At 37.6% G+C, this 16,791-nt stretch overlaps 2 protein-coding genes across 2 annotated transcripts; both read right to left on the bottom strand.

Annotated features, from left to right (window-relative positions):
• Positions 1-642: 642 nt before the first annotated feature.
• OR2B6 (olfactory receptor family 2 subfamily B member 6) lies at positions 643-1,584 on the bottom strand. Its single transcript, NM_001390103.1, has one exon. It carries the CDS (start codon positions 1,582-1,584, stop codon positions 643-645), a length of 942 nt encoding a protein of 313 aa, NP_001377032.1.
• A 12,061-nt stretch (positions 1,585-13,645) lies between these two features.
• OR2W6 (olfactory receptor family 2 subfamily W member 6) lies at positions 13,646-14,602 on the bottom strand. Its single transcript, NM_001390102.1, has one exon. The coding sequence runs from the start codon at positions 14,600-14,602 to the stop codon at positions 13,646-13,648; it is 957 nt and encodes a 318-aa protein (NP_001377031.1).
• Between the last annotated feature and the right edge of the window lie 2,189 nt (positions 14,603-16,791).

Here is a 16,791-nt window from a genome sequence, read left to right as displayed (position 1 = left end):
TCTGGGTTGGGAAGATCCTGGGTTGAATCCCTGGGTTGGGAAGATCCCCTGGAGAAGGGAAAAGCTACCCACTCCAGTATTCTGGCCTAGAGAATTCCATGGACTCTATAGTGTAGAGGGTTGCAAAGAGTTGGACATGACTGAGAGACTTTCACTTCACAATCAAAATATTTCTCTGAGGAATGATGAAAACAGGACAAGTTGAAGAGAAGTTAGTAAGCTGCATAAACACTAAACATTTACAAAGCTTATCAGCATATTCCTCATGTTAAATAACAAAATTCAATCAAATGAATTTTAAAGATTTAGTTGGCTGTACTGAATGATTCATGAATCAGGTAGATCCCACTGAGCAAATAAAAAATGCCTCTGCCTAGCTGTAGAAAGAAAAAAATTTTAAGGCATAAAAGGGGCAAAATGACAACAAGAAACACCCCAAACCCAAAGGGAATTATAGCAAACAATGCATTGTTTCAGGCAAGGTTGCCCTTAGTGCTAACCAAATAACTCCAGGTTGTCTGAGTAAAAGTTACATTCTTGGTGGACTGAGATGGCAATTATGTTAGGTATTCAAGTCTTTGTACAGTTACATGGACTTAGTATAACTGACTCCATTTGGGGCCTATTTTTTCTTTTTAATGTTTATTTCCTGATTGAGAAGACTCTTGCCACTAACCTTTTAAAGGCCTCCTTTACCTCTTTGTTTCTAAGTGCATATATCAGGGGATTCAGCATGGGTGCAACAATTCCATAAAAGAGGGAAACCGTCTTTCCCCGGTCCTTGGAGGTGGGTGAAGGTGGCTGCATGTACATGGAGATGGCTGTACCATAAAAAAGTGACACCACAAGTAGATGGGAGCCACAAGTTCCAAACGCTTTTTGTCTGCCTTCAGCAGATTGGATCCTCAACACTGCTCGGGCAATAAAAGCATATGATATAACAATAAGTGTAAAGGGTACTAGATGGAATAGCATACTTAGAAAGAAGAGTTCAGCCTCATTTGCTATGGTGTCAACACATGACAATTTGAACAGAGCAGGGACTTCACAGAGAAAGTGATCTAGTACAAAGGGGCCACAGAGTGGCAGTTGGAGAGCCAGGATAGAAAACCACAATGCGTTGCTGAAACCAGTAATCCAGGATGCAGCTGCCAACTGGAGGCAGAGCCTTTGGTGCATGATGACTGAGTAATGGAGAGGCCGACAAATAGCTACAAACCTATCAAAGCACATGACGGGCATCAGAACACATTCAGTGGCCCCCAAAGCCAGAAATATGAACAGCTGGGCCACACAGCCACCATAACTAATTACCTTCCTGGTGCTGTGCAAATTTACCAGCAATTGTGGAACTGTACTTGTGGTGTAGCAAAGATCTAGAAGTGACAGATTGGTAAGAAAGAAATACATGGGAGTCTGGAGTCTGGAGTCCAGGCGTGACACTAGAATAATGGTCAGATTCCCAAAGATAGTGACCATGTAAGATATGAAGAAGACCACAAAGAGTGGAAACTCTAGCCATGGTCGATCTGAGAAGCCTAAGAGAATGAACTCCAGGGGGATGCTCTCATTTACTGCAATCATGATCAGTGTTTCAGTTCTTCATTTCCTGAAACATGAAAATTCAGGAGGTCAATGAACATGTATTTATTGACTATTTCAATTATTTATAATCACTTTCATACCTGTTTGAAGACAGTAACAGAACTGATGTTGCTTGTAACATGAAAAATATGTAATTATCTAAATATTTCTAAAATTCAGTCTATCTCTGTATCAGCACTTCAAAAAAAAAAAAAAAAAAGCCAAAATTTTAAAAGAAAACACCTGATTTAAACAGTTCCAATAAAATTTGTTCTTTGATTTTTCTTTTCCTGTCATTTGGTTAATTTTTGTTTGTAATACTTGCCACCTAGATAGCAATTAGGAAGTTTCAGTTACAATTCCTGCTATATTACTTTTTCCTTTTAATTTCTCCTCAGTGCCAAGGAGATTACTGTATCATCTGAAACAAAATTATTTAAACCACCCCCAAAACTATGTTGTAGATTGATTCTAGCAAGCTATCAGACACATTTCAAAGGAGCATGCTTTTTGCCTTCTAGGACATCATAGAATCAAAATAAAATGATACAGAATTTGGAGCCAGACAAGCCTGGATTCAAGGCTCTTCTGTGTTAAGTCATGAATTATATCATCCAGGCAATATTTCTTATGTTCTCTGAACTTCAGGTTCCCCATCAATAAAACAAATCTAGCAATGTCTTTCTGGTATGGTGGTGTTAACATGAGAGAAAGAAACTATAGTGATCCAAGACCTCTGAAATGTTCTGAGAGGAAAACTGCTTATTAGTTTTAGAACTCTTTTTTTTTTCTTTTTTCTTTTATTTATTTTAATTGGAGGCTAATTACAATATTGTGGTGGTTTTTGCCATACATTGACATGAATCAGCCATGGGTGTACATGTGTTCCCCATCCTGACCCTCCCTCTCATCTCCCTTCCCATCCCATCCCTCAGGGTCATCCCAGTGAACCAGCCTTGAGCACCCTGTCTCATGCATCGAACCTGGACCAGCGATCTATTTCACATATGATAATATACATGTTTCAATGCTATTCTCACAAATCATCCCACCCTCGCCTTCTCCCACAAAGTCCAAAAGTCTGTTCTTTACATCTGTGTCTCTTTTGCTGTCTTGCATATAGGGTCATCATTACCATCTTTCTAAATTCTATATATATATGTGTTAATATATTGTATTGGTGTTTTTCTTTCTCTAGTGTGTTAGGGTTACCAATGGAAAATGACTCTTTGAGTTAAAAAGTTGCCTTCTCAATCCCTCCACTTCTCCAAAACCATCAACCTCAACAATAGAGGTAATAGTGATTATCTGATGTAAATTTAAAATCTGATCTTTAGTGTAAATTGCCTGGCATAGTGCCACACAGCAATGTGAACTGACCTATCATAGTGATGCAGGAACTCTGGGCTTTTTAGCACAGAGGCTGTTCAGAGATGATGCTGTTAAAGTGCTGCACTCAATATGCCAGCAAATTTGGAAAACTCAGCAGTGGCCACAGGACTGGAAAATGTCAGTTTTCATTCCAATCTCAAGTAAGGGCATGCCAAACAATGTTCAAACTACCATACAATTGCACTCATCTCACACACTAAGAAAGTAATGTTCAAAATTCCCCAAACCAGGCTTCAAAAGTACGTGAACCATGAGACTCCCAACGTTCAAGCTGGATTTAGAAAAGGCAGAAGAACCAGAGATCAAATTGCCAGCATCTGTTGGATCATAGAAAAAGCAAGTGAATTCCAGAAAACCATCTACTTCTGCTTTATCGATTATACCAAAGCCTTTGACTGTGTAGATCACAACCAACTGTGGAAAATTCTTCAAGAGATGGGAATACCAGATCACCTTACCTGCCTCCTGAGAAATTTGTATGTAGGTCAAGAAGCAACTGCTGCTGCTGCTGCTAAGTTGCTTCAGTCGTGTCCGACTCTGTGCGACCCCATAGACGGCAGTCCACGAGGCTCCCCTGTCCCTGGGATTCTCCAGGCAAGAACACTGGAGTGGGTTGCCATTGCCTTCTCCCAAGAAGCAACAGTTAGAGCCAAACACAGAACAACAGACTAGTTCCATATTGGGAAAGGAGTACCTCAAGGCTGTATATTGTCATCATGGTTATTTAACTTATATGCAGAGTACATCATGCAAAATGCTGGGCTGGATGAAGCACAAGTGGGAATTAAGATTGCCAGGAGAAATATGGAAATATGGAATTGCCAGGAAAAATAACCTCAGATATGCAGATGACACCACCCTTATAGAAGAAAATGAAGAGGAACTAAAGAGCCTCTTGATGAAAGTGAAAGAGGAGAGTGAAAAATCTGACTTAAAACTCAGCATTCAGAAAACTAAGATCATGGCATTGGTCCTACCACTTGATGGCAAATAGATGGGTAAACAATGGAAACAGTGAGAGACTTTATTTTCTTGGGCTCCAAAATCACTGTAGATGGTGACTGCAGCCATAAAATTAAAATATGCTTGCTCTTTGGAAGAAAAGCAATGACCAACCTAGACAGCACATTAATAGCACAGATATTACTTTGATGACAAAGGTTCATTTAGTCAGTTCAGTTCAGTTCAGTCGCTCAGTCATGTCCAATTCTTTGTGACCCCATGAACCACAGCAGGCCAGGCCTCCCTGTCCATCACCAACTCCCGGAGTTTACTCAAACTCATGTCCATTGAGTCGGTGATGCCATCCATCCATCTCATCCTCTGTCATCCCCTTCTTTTCCTGCCCTCAATCTTTCCCAGCATCAGGGTCTTTTCAAATGAGTCAGCTCTTCGCATCAGGTGGCCCAAGTATTGGAGTTTCAGCTTCAACATCAGTCCTTCCAAAGAACACCCAGGACTGATTTCCTTTAGGATGAACTGGTTGGATCTCCTCGCAGCCCAAGGGACTCCCAAGAGTCTTCTCCAACACAATTCAAAAGCATAAATTCTTCTGCACTCAGCTTTCTTTATAGTCCAACTCTCACATCCATACATGACTACTGGAAAAACCATAGCCTTGACTAGATGGACCTTTGTTGACAAAGTAATGTTGCTGCTTTTTAATATTCTGTCTAGGTTAGTCATAACTTTCATTCCAAGCAGTAAGCATCTTTTAGCTTCATGGCTGTAATCACCATCTGCAGTGATTTTGGAGCCCCAAAAAATAAAGTCAGCCACCGTTTCCACTGTTTCCCCATCTATTTGCCATGAAGTAATGGGACCAGATGCCATGATCTTAGTTTTCTAAATGTTGAGCTTTAAGCCAACTTTTGTACTCTCCTCTTTCACTTTCATCAACAGGCTTTCTAGTTCTTCTTCACTTTCTGCCATAAGGGTGATGGCATCTGCATATCTGAGATTATTGATATTTCTCCCGGCAATTTTGATTTCAGCTTGTGCTTCTTCCAGCCCAGCATTTTTCATGGTGACAATATACAGCCTTGATGCAATCCTTTTCCTATTTGGAACCAGTCTGTTGTTCCATGTCCAGTTCTAACTGTTGCTTCCTGACCTGCATACAGGTTTCTCACAAGGCAGGTCAGGTGGTCTGGTAGTCCCATCTCTTTCATTTAGTCAAAGCTATGGTTTTTCCAGTAGTCATGTATGGATGTGAGAATTCGACTTTAAAGAAAGCTGAGCACCAAAGAACTGATGCTTTTGAACTATGGTGCTAGAGAAGACTCTTGAGAGTCCCTTGGACTACAAGGAGATCAAACCAGTCCATCCTAAAGGAAATCAGTCCTGAATATTCATTGAAAGGACTGATGCTGAAGCTGAAACTTCAGTACTTTGGCCACATGATTCAAAGAACTGACATATTGGAAAAAACCCTGAAGCTGGGAAATACTGAGGGCAGGAGGAGAAGGGGATGACAGAGAATGAGATGGTTGGATGGCATCACCGACTTGATGGACATGAGTTTGAGCAAGCTCTGGGAGTTGGTGATGGAAAGGGAAGCCTGTCATGCTGCAGTCCACAGGATTTCAAAGAATTGGACACGACTGAGCAACTGAACTGAACTGTTCAGAGTCCTTAGTTTGCTGGAGGTACTAATACAGTTGTTCCTCCAAATTTACAAGGGATTGATTCCAGGTCCCCTGTGGATGCCAAATTCCAAGGATGCTGAAATCCCTTATATAAAATGGCATAGTGTTTGCATATAACATATACACACCCTCTCATATACTTTAAATCATCTCTAGGTTACTTCTATCTTCCCAGGTGGTACTAATGGTAAAGAACATGCCAGGAGATGTAAGAGACATAATTTCGATCCCTAGGTTGGGAAAATCCCATAGAGAAGGGCATGGCAACCTTGCCTGGAGAATCCCATGGACCCATGGAAGTCTGGTGGCCTGCAGCCCACAAGGTCACACAGAATTGGACACAACTGAAGTGACTTAGCTCGCACACATTAGGTTACTTATAAGACCTAATATAATGCACATACTATATAAATAGTTGGGCAGCAAATATAAGTTTTGCTTTTTGGAATTTTATAGAATTTTTTTTCCAAATATTTTCCATCCTCAGATGCAGAACCAACAGATAAGAAGGGGCAATGGTATAAGCCAAAGCCACCAGTACAAAGTTTATTCATCCCAAATTGTCTACCTTGTTAACACTACCTTAAAGTGTTTTTACTATTATTTTGTTGATATAATGATGTGAATTTAATTATAGGAATGTAAGTCTTGAATTATTATTCAATATGTATTTTAACTTAGCTCACTTATTCTACAGCTCTCAGTACAGTATTAATGAAAGCTTTTGCTATGCCTGTTGCTATATAGCTGTCAATAAAATGAGGTCTGAGATATAGATATAAATATCAATGTGAAAAAAATGCTCAAATCTTCAAGAGAAAAGACAAGTTTCTTATCATTTATTTAGCATTCTTCCAATATAATAGTACATTGTCAGTATTCACATCTACAAAAGTTACCTATAAGTATACAGAGGCATTAAAGTTGTAACTCTGCAGAGTAGCAAAGGGGAGAGTGTAAATCAGACTTTAGTATTTAACCTTACTCTTGCTCATTCTACTTTTAATAAACAAGTATTATAATACCTAATACCTATCTTAATAAAAATTATTAGGTATTATATAGTAACTTTAAATGTCTTACTTGTACTCTGCATTTTACTATAAGGATCAGTATTGCTTTAGACTTTAATACCATAAGAAAATAAATCTGATATAAATATAGTCTTTATCTCTTAGTAGATCCTTGATTAAAGATCTGAATTACAGCTCTACATGGAGATTTTCTAAAGGCTGGAGTATGGGAGCACTGAGGACCTGTTGGCAAAAAAAAAAAAAAAAAGTTGCCACGGATTATAAGAATTTTGAAAAGCAGGACAAATGCGTACCTAAGGATATTTCAATTTATACCACCTAGTTAAATATATCACCTGCTTTCCTGTACATCAGTGACATTGCAACTACTTCATGACAGAGATTCAGGAATTCATAATGAGCAGGTCCAACAAAGTCTTAAAAACTTTTTTAAAGCTTTTCCTATGAAAGAGTTTCCAGATAAGAAAGAAAGACAAAATTTGTAGTTCCCATCTTGCCACTAAGCCACAACTGGGCAAGATAACAGCTTTGGAAAGCAATTTAATCTTCTGAAACACTGGAATTTTCTGTTTTTCATTTATATTTGTGTTTTCTCAAGAAATTACCATGCCTCTGTGAATGTATAAAGTTCTAAATACTTCTTGCTGGAGCATAAGAATAAATAATAGTAATTTTTTTCACACAGCATTGTAAGTTAGCTTGGAACAGAGAGGGAAGTTTTGTTTGCATTTCACAAGAAATTGATTTGGGCAGAAATTTGAATTAGGAAGTTCAAAGAGTTCATTTTCCCAAGTTAGTACATACGTAGCAGACTGAAGGTTAGAATGCAAGACTCTTCACTAAAATTTTAACTTTCAGTAGAGATAATAAATATATGCAAAGTAGTGTTTGAAATTAAGAGACTGAGTCAATTTTTTCTAAAATATAATGCTAAAACAGTCCATAAGCTGAGTGCTCAGAATACCCAAATTTCAATATGTTTTACAGAATCATTTTTAGAAAAGTGTTCTACATACCTTCATTTTAAGCACTGGCAATAGGATGGTTTGTGTGTCTGTATGTATCCAAGAACCTTTGAATTCTAATAGCACTAATTAGAAGCATGTGGAGTTAACAGCCTCTTCATAAGCTATTCAGTTATAAAACGGATATGATTAAGTTTGTTCAATCCTTTGTTGCAGTCTTTAAGTGGCAAATTATGAGCTCTCCATTCTGGATTAACTCAGAAAATAGAATAGGAATAAAATCTTGCAATCAGAATAGATTTTTCTAGCATCACATTGCAAAGTCTTATGGTAGTAACTGCTATTTTCAGAATTTTCCTCACCAGATTTGCCAAATACATGAGGATAGGAAACTTTCTCTGTTAATGTTGGTGAGTGCTCTGGCTTAAGGGAGGGCAGCAATTCTCCTGTGTTTAATGGTAATTGACCATGATATCTAATGGGAAGAGACAGGGAGGAGCTAGCTCTCCATGAAGTGGCATTTCGTTTTTAGCTTAGATTTACTCCACAATACCCTTTCTCTAGAGACTGTCTCAACTTTTTCCAAGACAAAAAAGAGTGATGATAGAGATTAAAATACTTTATCAAATAATGTTTGGATTTTTAGCTATCAAACTGGAAGTTAGGGGGTTTTTTGTAAGCTAAGCTAGTGAAGCCACATGGAAAAGAAAACTGAAATTCTATCTGAGGTCAGTTTCTATATAGGAAAATAGACTTCTGTTTAATTTACCATAGAAGTATTTTTATTACCTTGATTTACATAAAGCAGTTTTATTTATTATATCCAAATATTTCTGTCATTTTTTTCATAGATTCTTGCTTAGTGTCCAGCATTTCTAGACTTAGTTAAGAAGCTCTCCTTTGGTTTAATCTAATTTCCTATTTGGGGTTGGGGCAAGATTTTAAAAATGATTCATATTTTTCTAAAGTCTCTTCTATCCAGGATTTATGGCTTATGAGGTTCCAAAACAATTTTTCATGTGAGTAGACACATGAAAAACATATGTATAATTATGAAAAAAGCTAGTATCTACAAAATAAAGTTTTTATGAAGTCTAATAAAAAATACAAATAACACAGTAGAAAAATGTCAAATAATACGAACATACAACTCAGAATAGCAACTCTGTATGAGATTTTATATTTTCAAATAATCAGAGAAATATATTAATTATGATAATCACTTATTAGATTGAAATAAAAATGTAACCAGCAGTAACTCTCAGTCCTAACTTTGCTGAAGGAAAATGGCTACTCTCAGAAATTCTGGGTAGAAATTCAAAGTGTCACTAGATTTTTAGAAATAAATAGGACAGTTAATATCCATCAGCCTAGCAATATCATTCATGGAAATTTATCCTATGGATTAAATTATCACTATATAAAGACACAGGAACAAGGAGTTTTATTGTAGCAATGTTCGAAACAGCCAAAGATGGAGAAAAACTTACTCCCTCGAAGAAGAATTGACTGAATAGTAATCTACACCAGTGATTTCCCAGCAATATTACTGAGTGAGAAAATAAAGATGCAAGAAAAATTGGATGACATAATATTTAAAAAATAAAAATTATTTTGGCTGTGCTGGGTCTTTGTTGCTGCCGCAGCTTTTCTCTAGTTGGGGAGAACAGGGGCTACTCTCTTTTGCGGTGCACAGGCTTCTCACTACGGTGACTTCTCTTGTTGTAGAGCATGGGTTCTAGAGCACAGGCTTCACTAGTGGTAGGGTGGACTCAGGAGTTGAGGCTCTGGGGCTTTAGAGTAGAGGCTCAGTAGTTGTGGCGCATGGGCTTAGTGGCTCTGCAGCATGTGGGATCCTCCCGGATCAGGGATCCAACCCATGTCTCCTGCATTGGCAGGCGATTTCTTTATCACTGAGCCTCCAGGGAAGTCCTCAGCAGAATCTTAAGTATATAAAAAATGACTGAAATGCTCTAAATATGATTTTAGGTATTGTACGTCTATATAGGATTATACGAGAATGAAGAAACTAAGGACACTTATTAGATGCTTCACATGGACAATCCATAGGGAATAGAGGCTGATATCTGTGGAAGAAGGAAAGCTCATCAAGTAAAACAAGAAAAGGAAAAAAATTAAGATTTAATCTCCCCAAAAAATGTGTAATAACTCAGGACTTCACAAACCAGTAACAGAGCTCACCTCTGAGTGGGCATGAGGGTGTAATTAGTCAGGGGAAAAATGCTCCTTTTAATGTGAAAATTCCTTTTTTGTTTTCACAAGTTCTTATAATTAGTAATTTAAAGGAAATAGTAGTTTAAAAAGAAAATAGAAGACCAAACAAATTAGAAAATATGAATATAGACAAGTCTTTAGTTTGCTGAATAGATGAAGATAAATAATTCCGCAAATTTCAGTAGTCTTAAAGTAAAAAATTAAAAATAATGCCCAGTTAACAAGGACCTGGAAATAGGAAAGGATCTGCAGAGTTTAATAATAATAGCAATAATGTCTCATTGGTGCTCACTAACCTCAACAACACCCTATAAAATAGCAACACTTTTATCTTCTTTTTGTGATATGGAAACCGAAACATAGAGGTTAAACTTTTTTAAAATTCAGAGTATTTTAGAAAACTGGAGATATACTATGAAGTGTTATAAAATTCAAATTTTATCAAATTTTATCAAATCCTTTGACTGAATGTATAGATTTTCTTTCCAATTTAAAAAAATTGACATACAGCACTGATTTTCAAATGTTATACCACTCTATTCCTGTGATAAACCCCAAATGTTGACAATATGTTATACTTTCTATGTAACACTAGATTAAATTTACTAATAACTGTTTAGGATTTTTGTATGTATTTTAATGAGCTATCTATCTGTAATTTTCCTTTCTTGTAATGTCCTTGTCACAGACATTGTTATCCAAATTATTGTGAACTTCTAAAATGAGCCATAAAACTGTATCAGTTATCTATTTTCAGAATAACTGTGTAAGAAATAACCACAAAATCCCAGGGCATACAAAAATAGCAAGACAGAAAATGGTCTGATAATCTGATTAATAAGCATTTATTGAGCTGTATTCTCATGGCTTTTAATTTAAAATCACAGTGAGAATAAACATACACATATATACACACACATACACAAGCATATGTATAATATTTATTTCTCTTGGAGGATGTTTAAACACCATAGCTAAGAGATAAACAAATGTCCACAATGAATGAATCTTGATGTTCATTTATACTTGCTCTGTGTAAGAGATCAGTCTATGAAGATGAAGCACAGTTTAGTGAAAGGAAGAATCTATAGAGAATGAAAATGAAACATTTCTATTTTTATTATGGAGAATATTCTGTTATTCCTAGGAGATGGCAGGACAGTTAGAATACAGTTGATTATTCCTACTTCATATGTAAATAAGTAAACTTTTTAAACTACATTATAAATTAAGTAAAAGGTGATTCTGGACCATAGTAATGTAATTAAGGACACAGTGACCTTTTCCCTTTGAAATATGACACTCAACATTTATAATCTATAACAATGATTCTAAATTTTCTAGAGAAGAGTGCTATGAAAATTGTTCCTTGTGGGGGAAAAAAGGGAAAATTTGAAAAGTATTAAGTGAGAATTCCATAGGGAGCTTCCAAAATTGATATATTCATAGAGATTTATACTCTGTGTCTTGATTTCTTGCCTCCACTTCAAGATATTATTCACTCTAGAGTAATGCATATCTAAATAGTGTAGAGATGATGTAGAAAGTTAATTTTTATCATTGTTCAATAGGGAATGATTTTAAAAGGACATTTCATCTATATCCCTGAGTCATGAAGAACTCTTGGAGAAGGGCATGGCAACCTACTCCTGTATTTTTGCCTGGAGAATCCCATGGACAGAGGAGCCTGGCAGGCTGCAGTACATTGGGTTGCACAAAGCTGGACATGACTGAAGTGACATAGCATGCACGCAACATATAGTATATTTTTATGGCAGTAGGACACATACTAAAAGTTGTTTTTAGTGAGAGACATGAGAAATGCTAAATCAGGAATATTTATATTCAGTACATGGGCAGCATTAATAATGTCCTTAGTAAACATCATCACAGCTTAGCATCACCTTTCACTTAGTTTATAAATTAGGAACAATCAATTATATTCCATATTTTCTACCTTCTTGTGGGAATAATAAAAAATAAACCTAAAATTCATTCTTATAAGCCCTAATTAATCTAAAATAAAAACTAATCTATTTGGACAAAGTATAAGAGTTAGTGCTCAAAATAGGAAATTTTTCACTTTATATCTAAAAACGATATGTTATGAGAAAAAATTATTAGATATTTGGTATTTTTTCTCTAGATCAGTCTAAGGTTTCTTAAATATTTTTGGGTAAGTTTAAATGAGAACTTGCTAAACCCATGCTTTATCCAGTTCTTAATGATAATACTGGCCATGCTCCCAAATTTCAGAATCCTATTCACTTGTCATGAAATTTTAACATCATATATGTTTTCCTAGGTTATGAAATGGGATTTATCTGATTGAAAACATTTCATGTCTGAAGAAACATGCTTGCCTTTAAGGGTCAAATATATTTTCCTTATAACTGGTGAGATACTACAATTATTATGTAACTGAAACATTCAACATACAGAAAACACTCAACCATAAATATCCCAACAGTTCCCCACAGTTCATCTTATTGTGACATTTGGCACTATAAAAGCACATTTGAACTTTCTAGGAATTTTTCTTCACTAACTCTAAGTTCATTCTTTTCACATATATTGAGGACCTGAAAGTGAAAATAAAGTCACTCAGTCTTGTTTGACTCTTTATGACCCTATGGACTGTAGCCTGCCAGGCTCCTCTTGGAATAGGCAAGAATACTGGAGTAGGTTGCCATTTTCTTCTACAGGGGATCTTTCCAACCCAGAGATCGAACTCAGGTCTCCTGCATTGCAGGCAGACTCTTTACCATCTGAGCCACCAGGGAATCCCATCAGATCAGATCAGTCTCTCAGTTGTGTCTGACTCTTTGCGACCCCATGAATCGCAGCACGCCAGGCCTCCCTGTCCATCACCAACTCCTGGAGTTCACTCAGATTCACGTCCATCGAGTCAGTGATGCCATCCAGCCATCTCATCCTCTGTCGTCCCCTTCTTCTCTTGCCCCCAATCCCTCCCAGCATCAGAGTCTTTTCCAATGAGTCAACTCTTTGCATGAGGTGGCCAAAGTACTGGGGTTTCAGCTTTAGCATCATTCCTTCCAAAGAAATCCCAGGGCTGATCTCCTTCAGAATGGACTGGTTGGATCTCCTTCCAGTCCAAGGGACTCTCAAGAGTCTTCTCCAACACCACAGTTCAAAAGCATCATTTCTTCGGCACTCAGCCTTCTTCACAGTCCAACTCTCACATCCATACATGACCACAGGAAAAACCATAGCCTTGACTAGATGAACCTTTTTTGGCAAAGTAATGTCTCTGCTTTTGAATATGCTATCTAGGTTGGTCATAACTTTCCTTTCAAGGAGTAAGCGTCTTTTAATTTCATGGCTGCAGTCACCATCTGTAGTGATTTTGGAGCCCAGAAAAATAAAGTCTGACACTGTTTCCACTGTTTCCCCATCTATTTCCCATGAAGTGAGGGAATCCCATACTGAGGACCTAATCAGTACAGATCATTGTGTGGGAAGCTGGAATAGGTACAAAATGCCTTGTGTCTACATTCATGGCTAGTATTTTGCAAGCATAGGTCACTGTCTGATCCTATATTGGAGATCTCCTAGTGATGAATCCTTGACTTAGAAGGAATTGAGAGGAATAAAAGTGATGGTCAGCTCAGGAATTCGCACTTTCTCAACCTAGCTAAACCATTGAATTCCCGCATCTCATTAAGTCCCTTCTCAGTCTGTAATGTCAGAACACTCCTTTATTTGCTAGGTCTAACAGTATATATAGAAGGTGGATCAAAAGACAGTCCCCAGATTTGATGACTTTTTACTCTACTTTTGCCTCCCCTTTCCCTAGTACCTTCTTCATGGCCTCTTTAACATCTTTGTTTCTCAGTGTGTAGATTAGGGGGTTAACACTGGGAGTGACTATTGTGTAGAAAAGAGTAAGGAACTTGCCCTGGTCCTGGGAATAAGTGTTTGCTGGCTGGAGGTACATGTATATAATCGTACCATAGAAGAGAGAGACAACAATGAGGTGGGAGCTACAGGTGTTGAAGGCTTTCTTTCGCCCGGCAGCTGACTTGATCCTTAGCACGGCTTGTGCAATATAACCATAAGAGATGAGGATGAGGATGAGTGGTGCCAGGATGATAAAGATTGCCAAGGCAAATGCCAGTGCCTCAAGGGTCATGGTATCTACACAGGCCATGCCAATTAGTGCTGGCATCTCACAGAGAAAGTGGTCCACCCGCCGGTGCCCACAGCGAGGTAGCATCAACGTCTGGGGTGCCATTATGAGAGAATTGCCAAAGCCACTCAACCATGCCACTGAAGCCAGCTGCCCACAGAGACGCGGGTGCATGATAACAGTGTAGTGCAGGGGTTTGCAGACTGCAGCGTAGCGGTCATACGCCATGACAGCCAGGAGAACACACTCCACCCCTCCCAGAGCCAGGACGAAGTACAGCTGGATGGCACAGCCCAGATAGCTGATGGTCTTATCTGCACCCCGAAGGTTGTAGAGCATCTGAGGGATGGAACCTGTGGTGAAGCACATGTCTAGGAATGAGAGGTTGGCCAGAAAGAAATACATGGGTGTGTGCAGCCGGGAATCCACAACTGAAAGCAAGATGATAGTCATGTTGCCAAGAAGAGTCAGCAGATAAAAAGTGAGGACAACCACAAAGAGGATCAGCTCTAGGTGGGGACGATCAGAGAAGCCCACCAGGATGAAGCCTTCAAAAGCACTTGTGCTGTCATTTTCCATCACCTGTGACCACATGTTACCTGGTAGGAGAAAGATGAGTATCTATGAAGGCCATAGATACGCTCCCTCGAAATGGAATGACTGGTAAAATGGTAGAACAGAAACTTCTTTGGAAATGCTGAATGCTTGACCCAGAATTTCAGTAGGTGTTAGTTAAGTCATTACTGGATCTGCAAATATATTATTTGCAAATTTTCAGGCTCTGGGCTATGAATTTTTTACCAATATTTTGCATCACTCTTTTTAGTTCTGCAGGATATAAAAAGCTACTTTCAAATGCTGGTTATTTTACAAGGGAATGAACACAAAATTATCCACCTTTAAAAAAAATTTTAAAGGAAGCATTGAGTTCTTCTAGTCGCATGTAATATATGGATGGGAATAGTGGCTTATGTCTTTGGATCAGAGAACCAGTTTGCTAATGGGTGAAATTTCATTCTGTATGTTTAATGGATAGAACTCCATGGATAAGTTCAAAATCTCTCTCCAGCTTCCTCGTAGAATGAGGATTTGATCAAGCTTATGTAAATAAAGTGCATAAGCATTTAGGCTGTGAAGTATTGGCATAATAGATCAAATTGCCCATAATACAGTTATGGTCTAAAGTTCAAAAAAATATCAGCCCAAAACAAAATAAAAACAAAACAAAAACCCATAAATGATAGGAAAGAGGCCTAGGTTATATTTCTTCCTACACAGAATCACTAACTTACCAAATTTGACTGCAACCTCAGAAATCCCATGTCCACAGTTGCTTCTCTTTCTTGGGACTTTACTTGGAAGTCCAAGTGAGATGACCAGAGTGAAAACAAAGAGAAGAGAAAGATGACATTTAGGAAATCTATGAGAGGGAAAGACGGTAAGAAGGCAACAATACCCAGCAGAGGCAAATCCAAATGAAGAGAGAATATTGATAAGTACACAATAGTTATACCACTTGAAGCCCCCAAATATCCACATGCCCCCTCCCACTCAGATAAGGAGTCAGAGAAGGAGCAGGCCAGGGGTAACTCTGATGTACGCTCTGTACAGGAAACACTTGAAGATCGGAGGATTCACATTTGAAAAGGAAGAATTAATATTGGTTTCAGAGTTGATATCAGATTCGATTCTTCCTTTTCTGCCTCACCCTATGGAGTAAAACTTTCCTTTCAAAATTCCCTGAACTAATTATCTCTAACAAGCAATGGGAGAGTATATGGTCTCAGAGGAAATATCACTTTTACTAACACACAAACACACACATGCGCATGCGCACGCGCACACACACACACACACACACACACACACACACACCACACACACTACAGATTCATCCTAGAGAGAGATGGAGAGAGAGCACCAAATCTTCCCTCCTGGTTTTGTCAATACCAGTAGTTAGTGATAAGCATTAAGGCATGGAACTTGGTCACCTCATAATTCAGAATAGAACCTAGAATCAATGAAAAGATGCATAAGGATCTATATTGCATTTTTAGAGCATTTGTGCAGAGAAATACTATTCATAGCCCTTTAAAATTTTGTTGAAGATTAATTTTCTATGCAAATTTAAGGTCCATAACAATAAAGCTTAACTTGAAAAAGAGAGACTAATTTTGACATTCAAAATTAATGCACAAACTATCTGTTACAATCATAAGGTGAACAATATGAAAACTATTGCATCTCAAAAATGTTTTCTATATTTAGCTTTCAAAGACTTCTAAGGGAGATGAATCTCATGTTTCACCTCGATAGCCAGAGATTTCAGCTGGTATACATGAGATACTATGTATAAATGTGCTTTATACATTGAAAATATTGTTAGATTTTGGTAACCAATATTATTAATATCCTATGGCTGACTAACTTCAGTAACCATTTCTATAGATTTTTCTCAAGTAAAAGCAGAACATATTTGATCATTATCAGGTCAAATACTATGTTTTAAACATACAAATATTAATGTCATATAGTATAATCTTAATACCACTAGTTATATCGGTAGAGATGGAATATACTAGCTAGAAACAGTGATAGTATTATCATCTCCTTTAATTTATAAACAAATGGCATGCAATGATTGTTTTCTGTCAGCAAACACTGAAATACATACATGAGCAATAAAAGCAAATCAACATTAATTCTGAATTCCAGCAAATTTCTTGACACAGTGGGGTGACCCATTCCCCTTAGAACTGCTTCTTTTACTTACACTAAGTGTA

The sequence above is a fragment of the Bos taurus genome, chromosome 23, assembly GCF_002263795.3.
Source record: "Bos taurus isolate L1 Dominette 01449 registration number 42190680 breed Hereford chromosome 23, ARS-UCD2.0, whole genome shotgun sequence".
Lineage (NCBI taxonomy): Eukaryota > Metazoa > Chordata > Mammalia > Artiodactyla > Bovidae > Bos > Bos taurus.
This window is presented reverse-complemented; position numbering and strand designations above follow the sequence as displayed.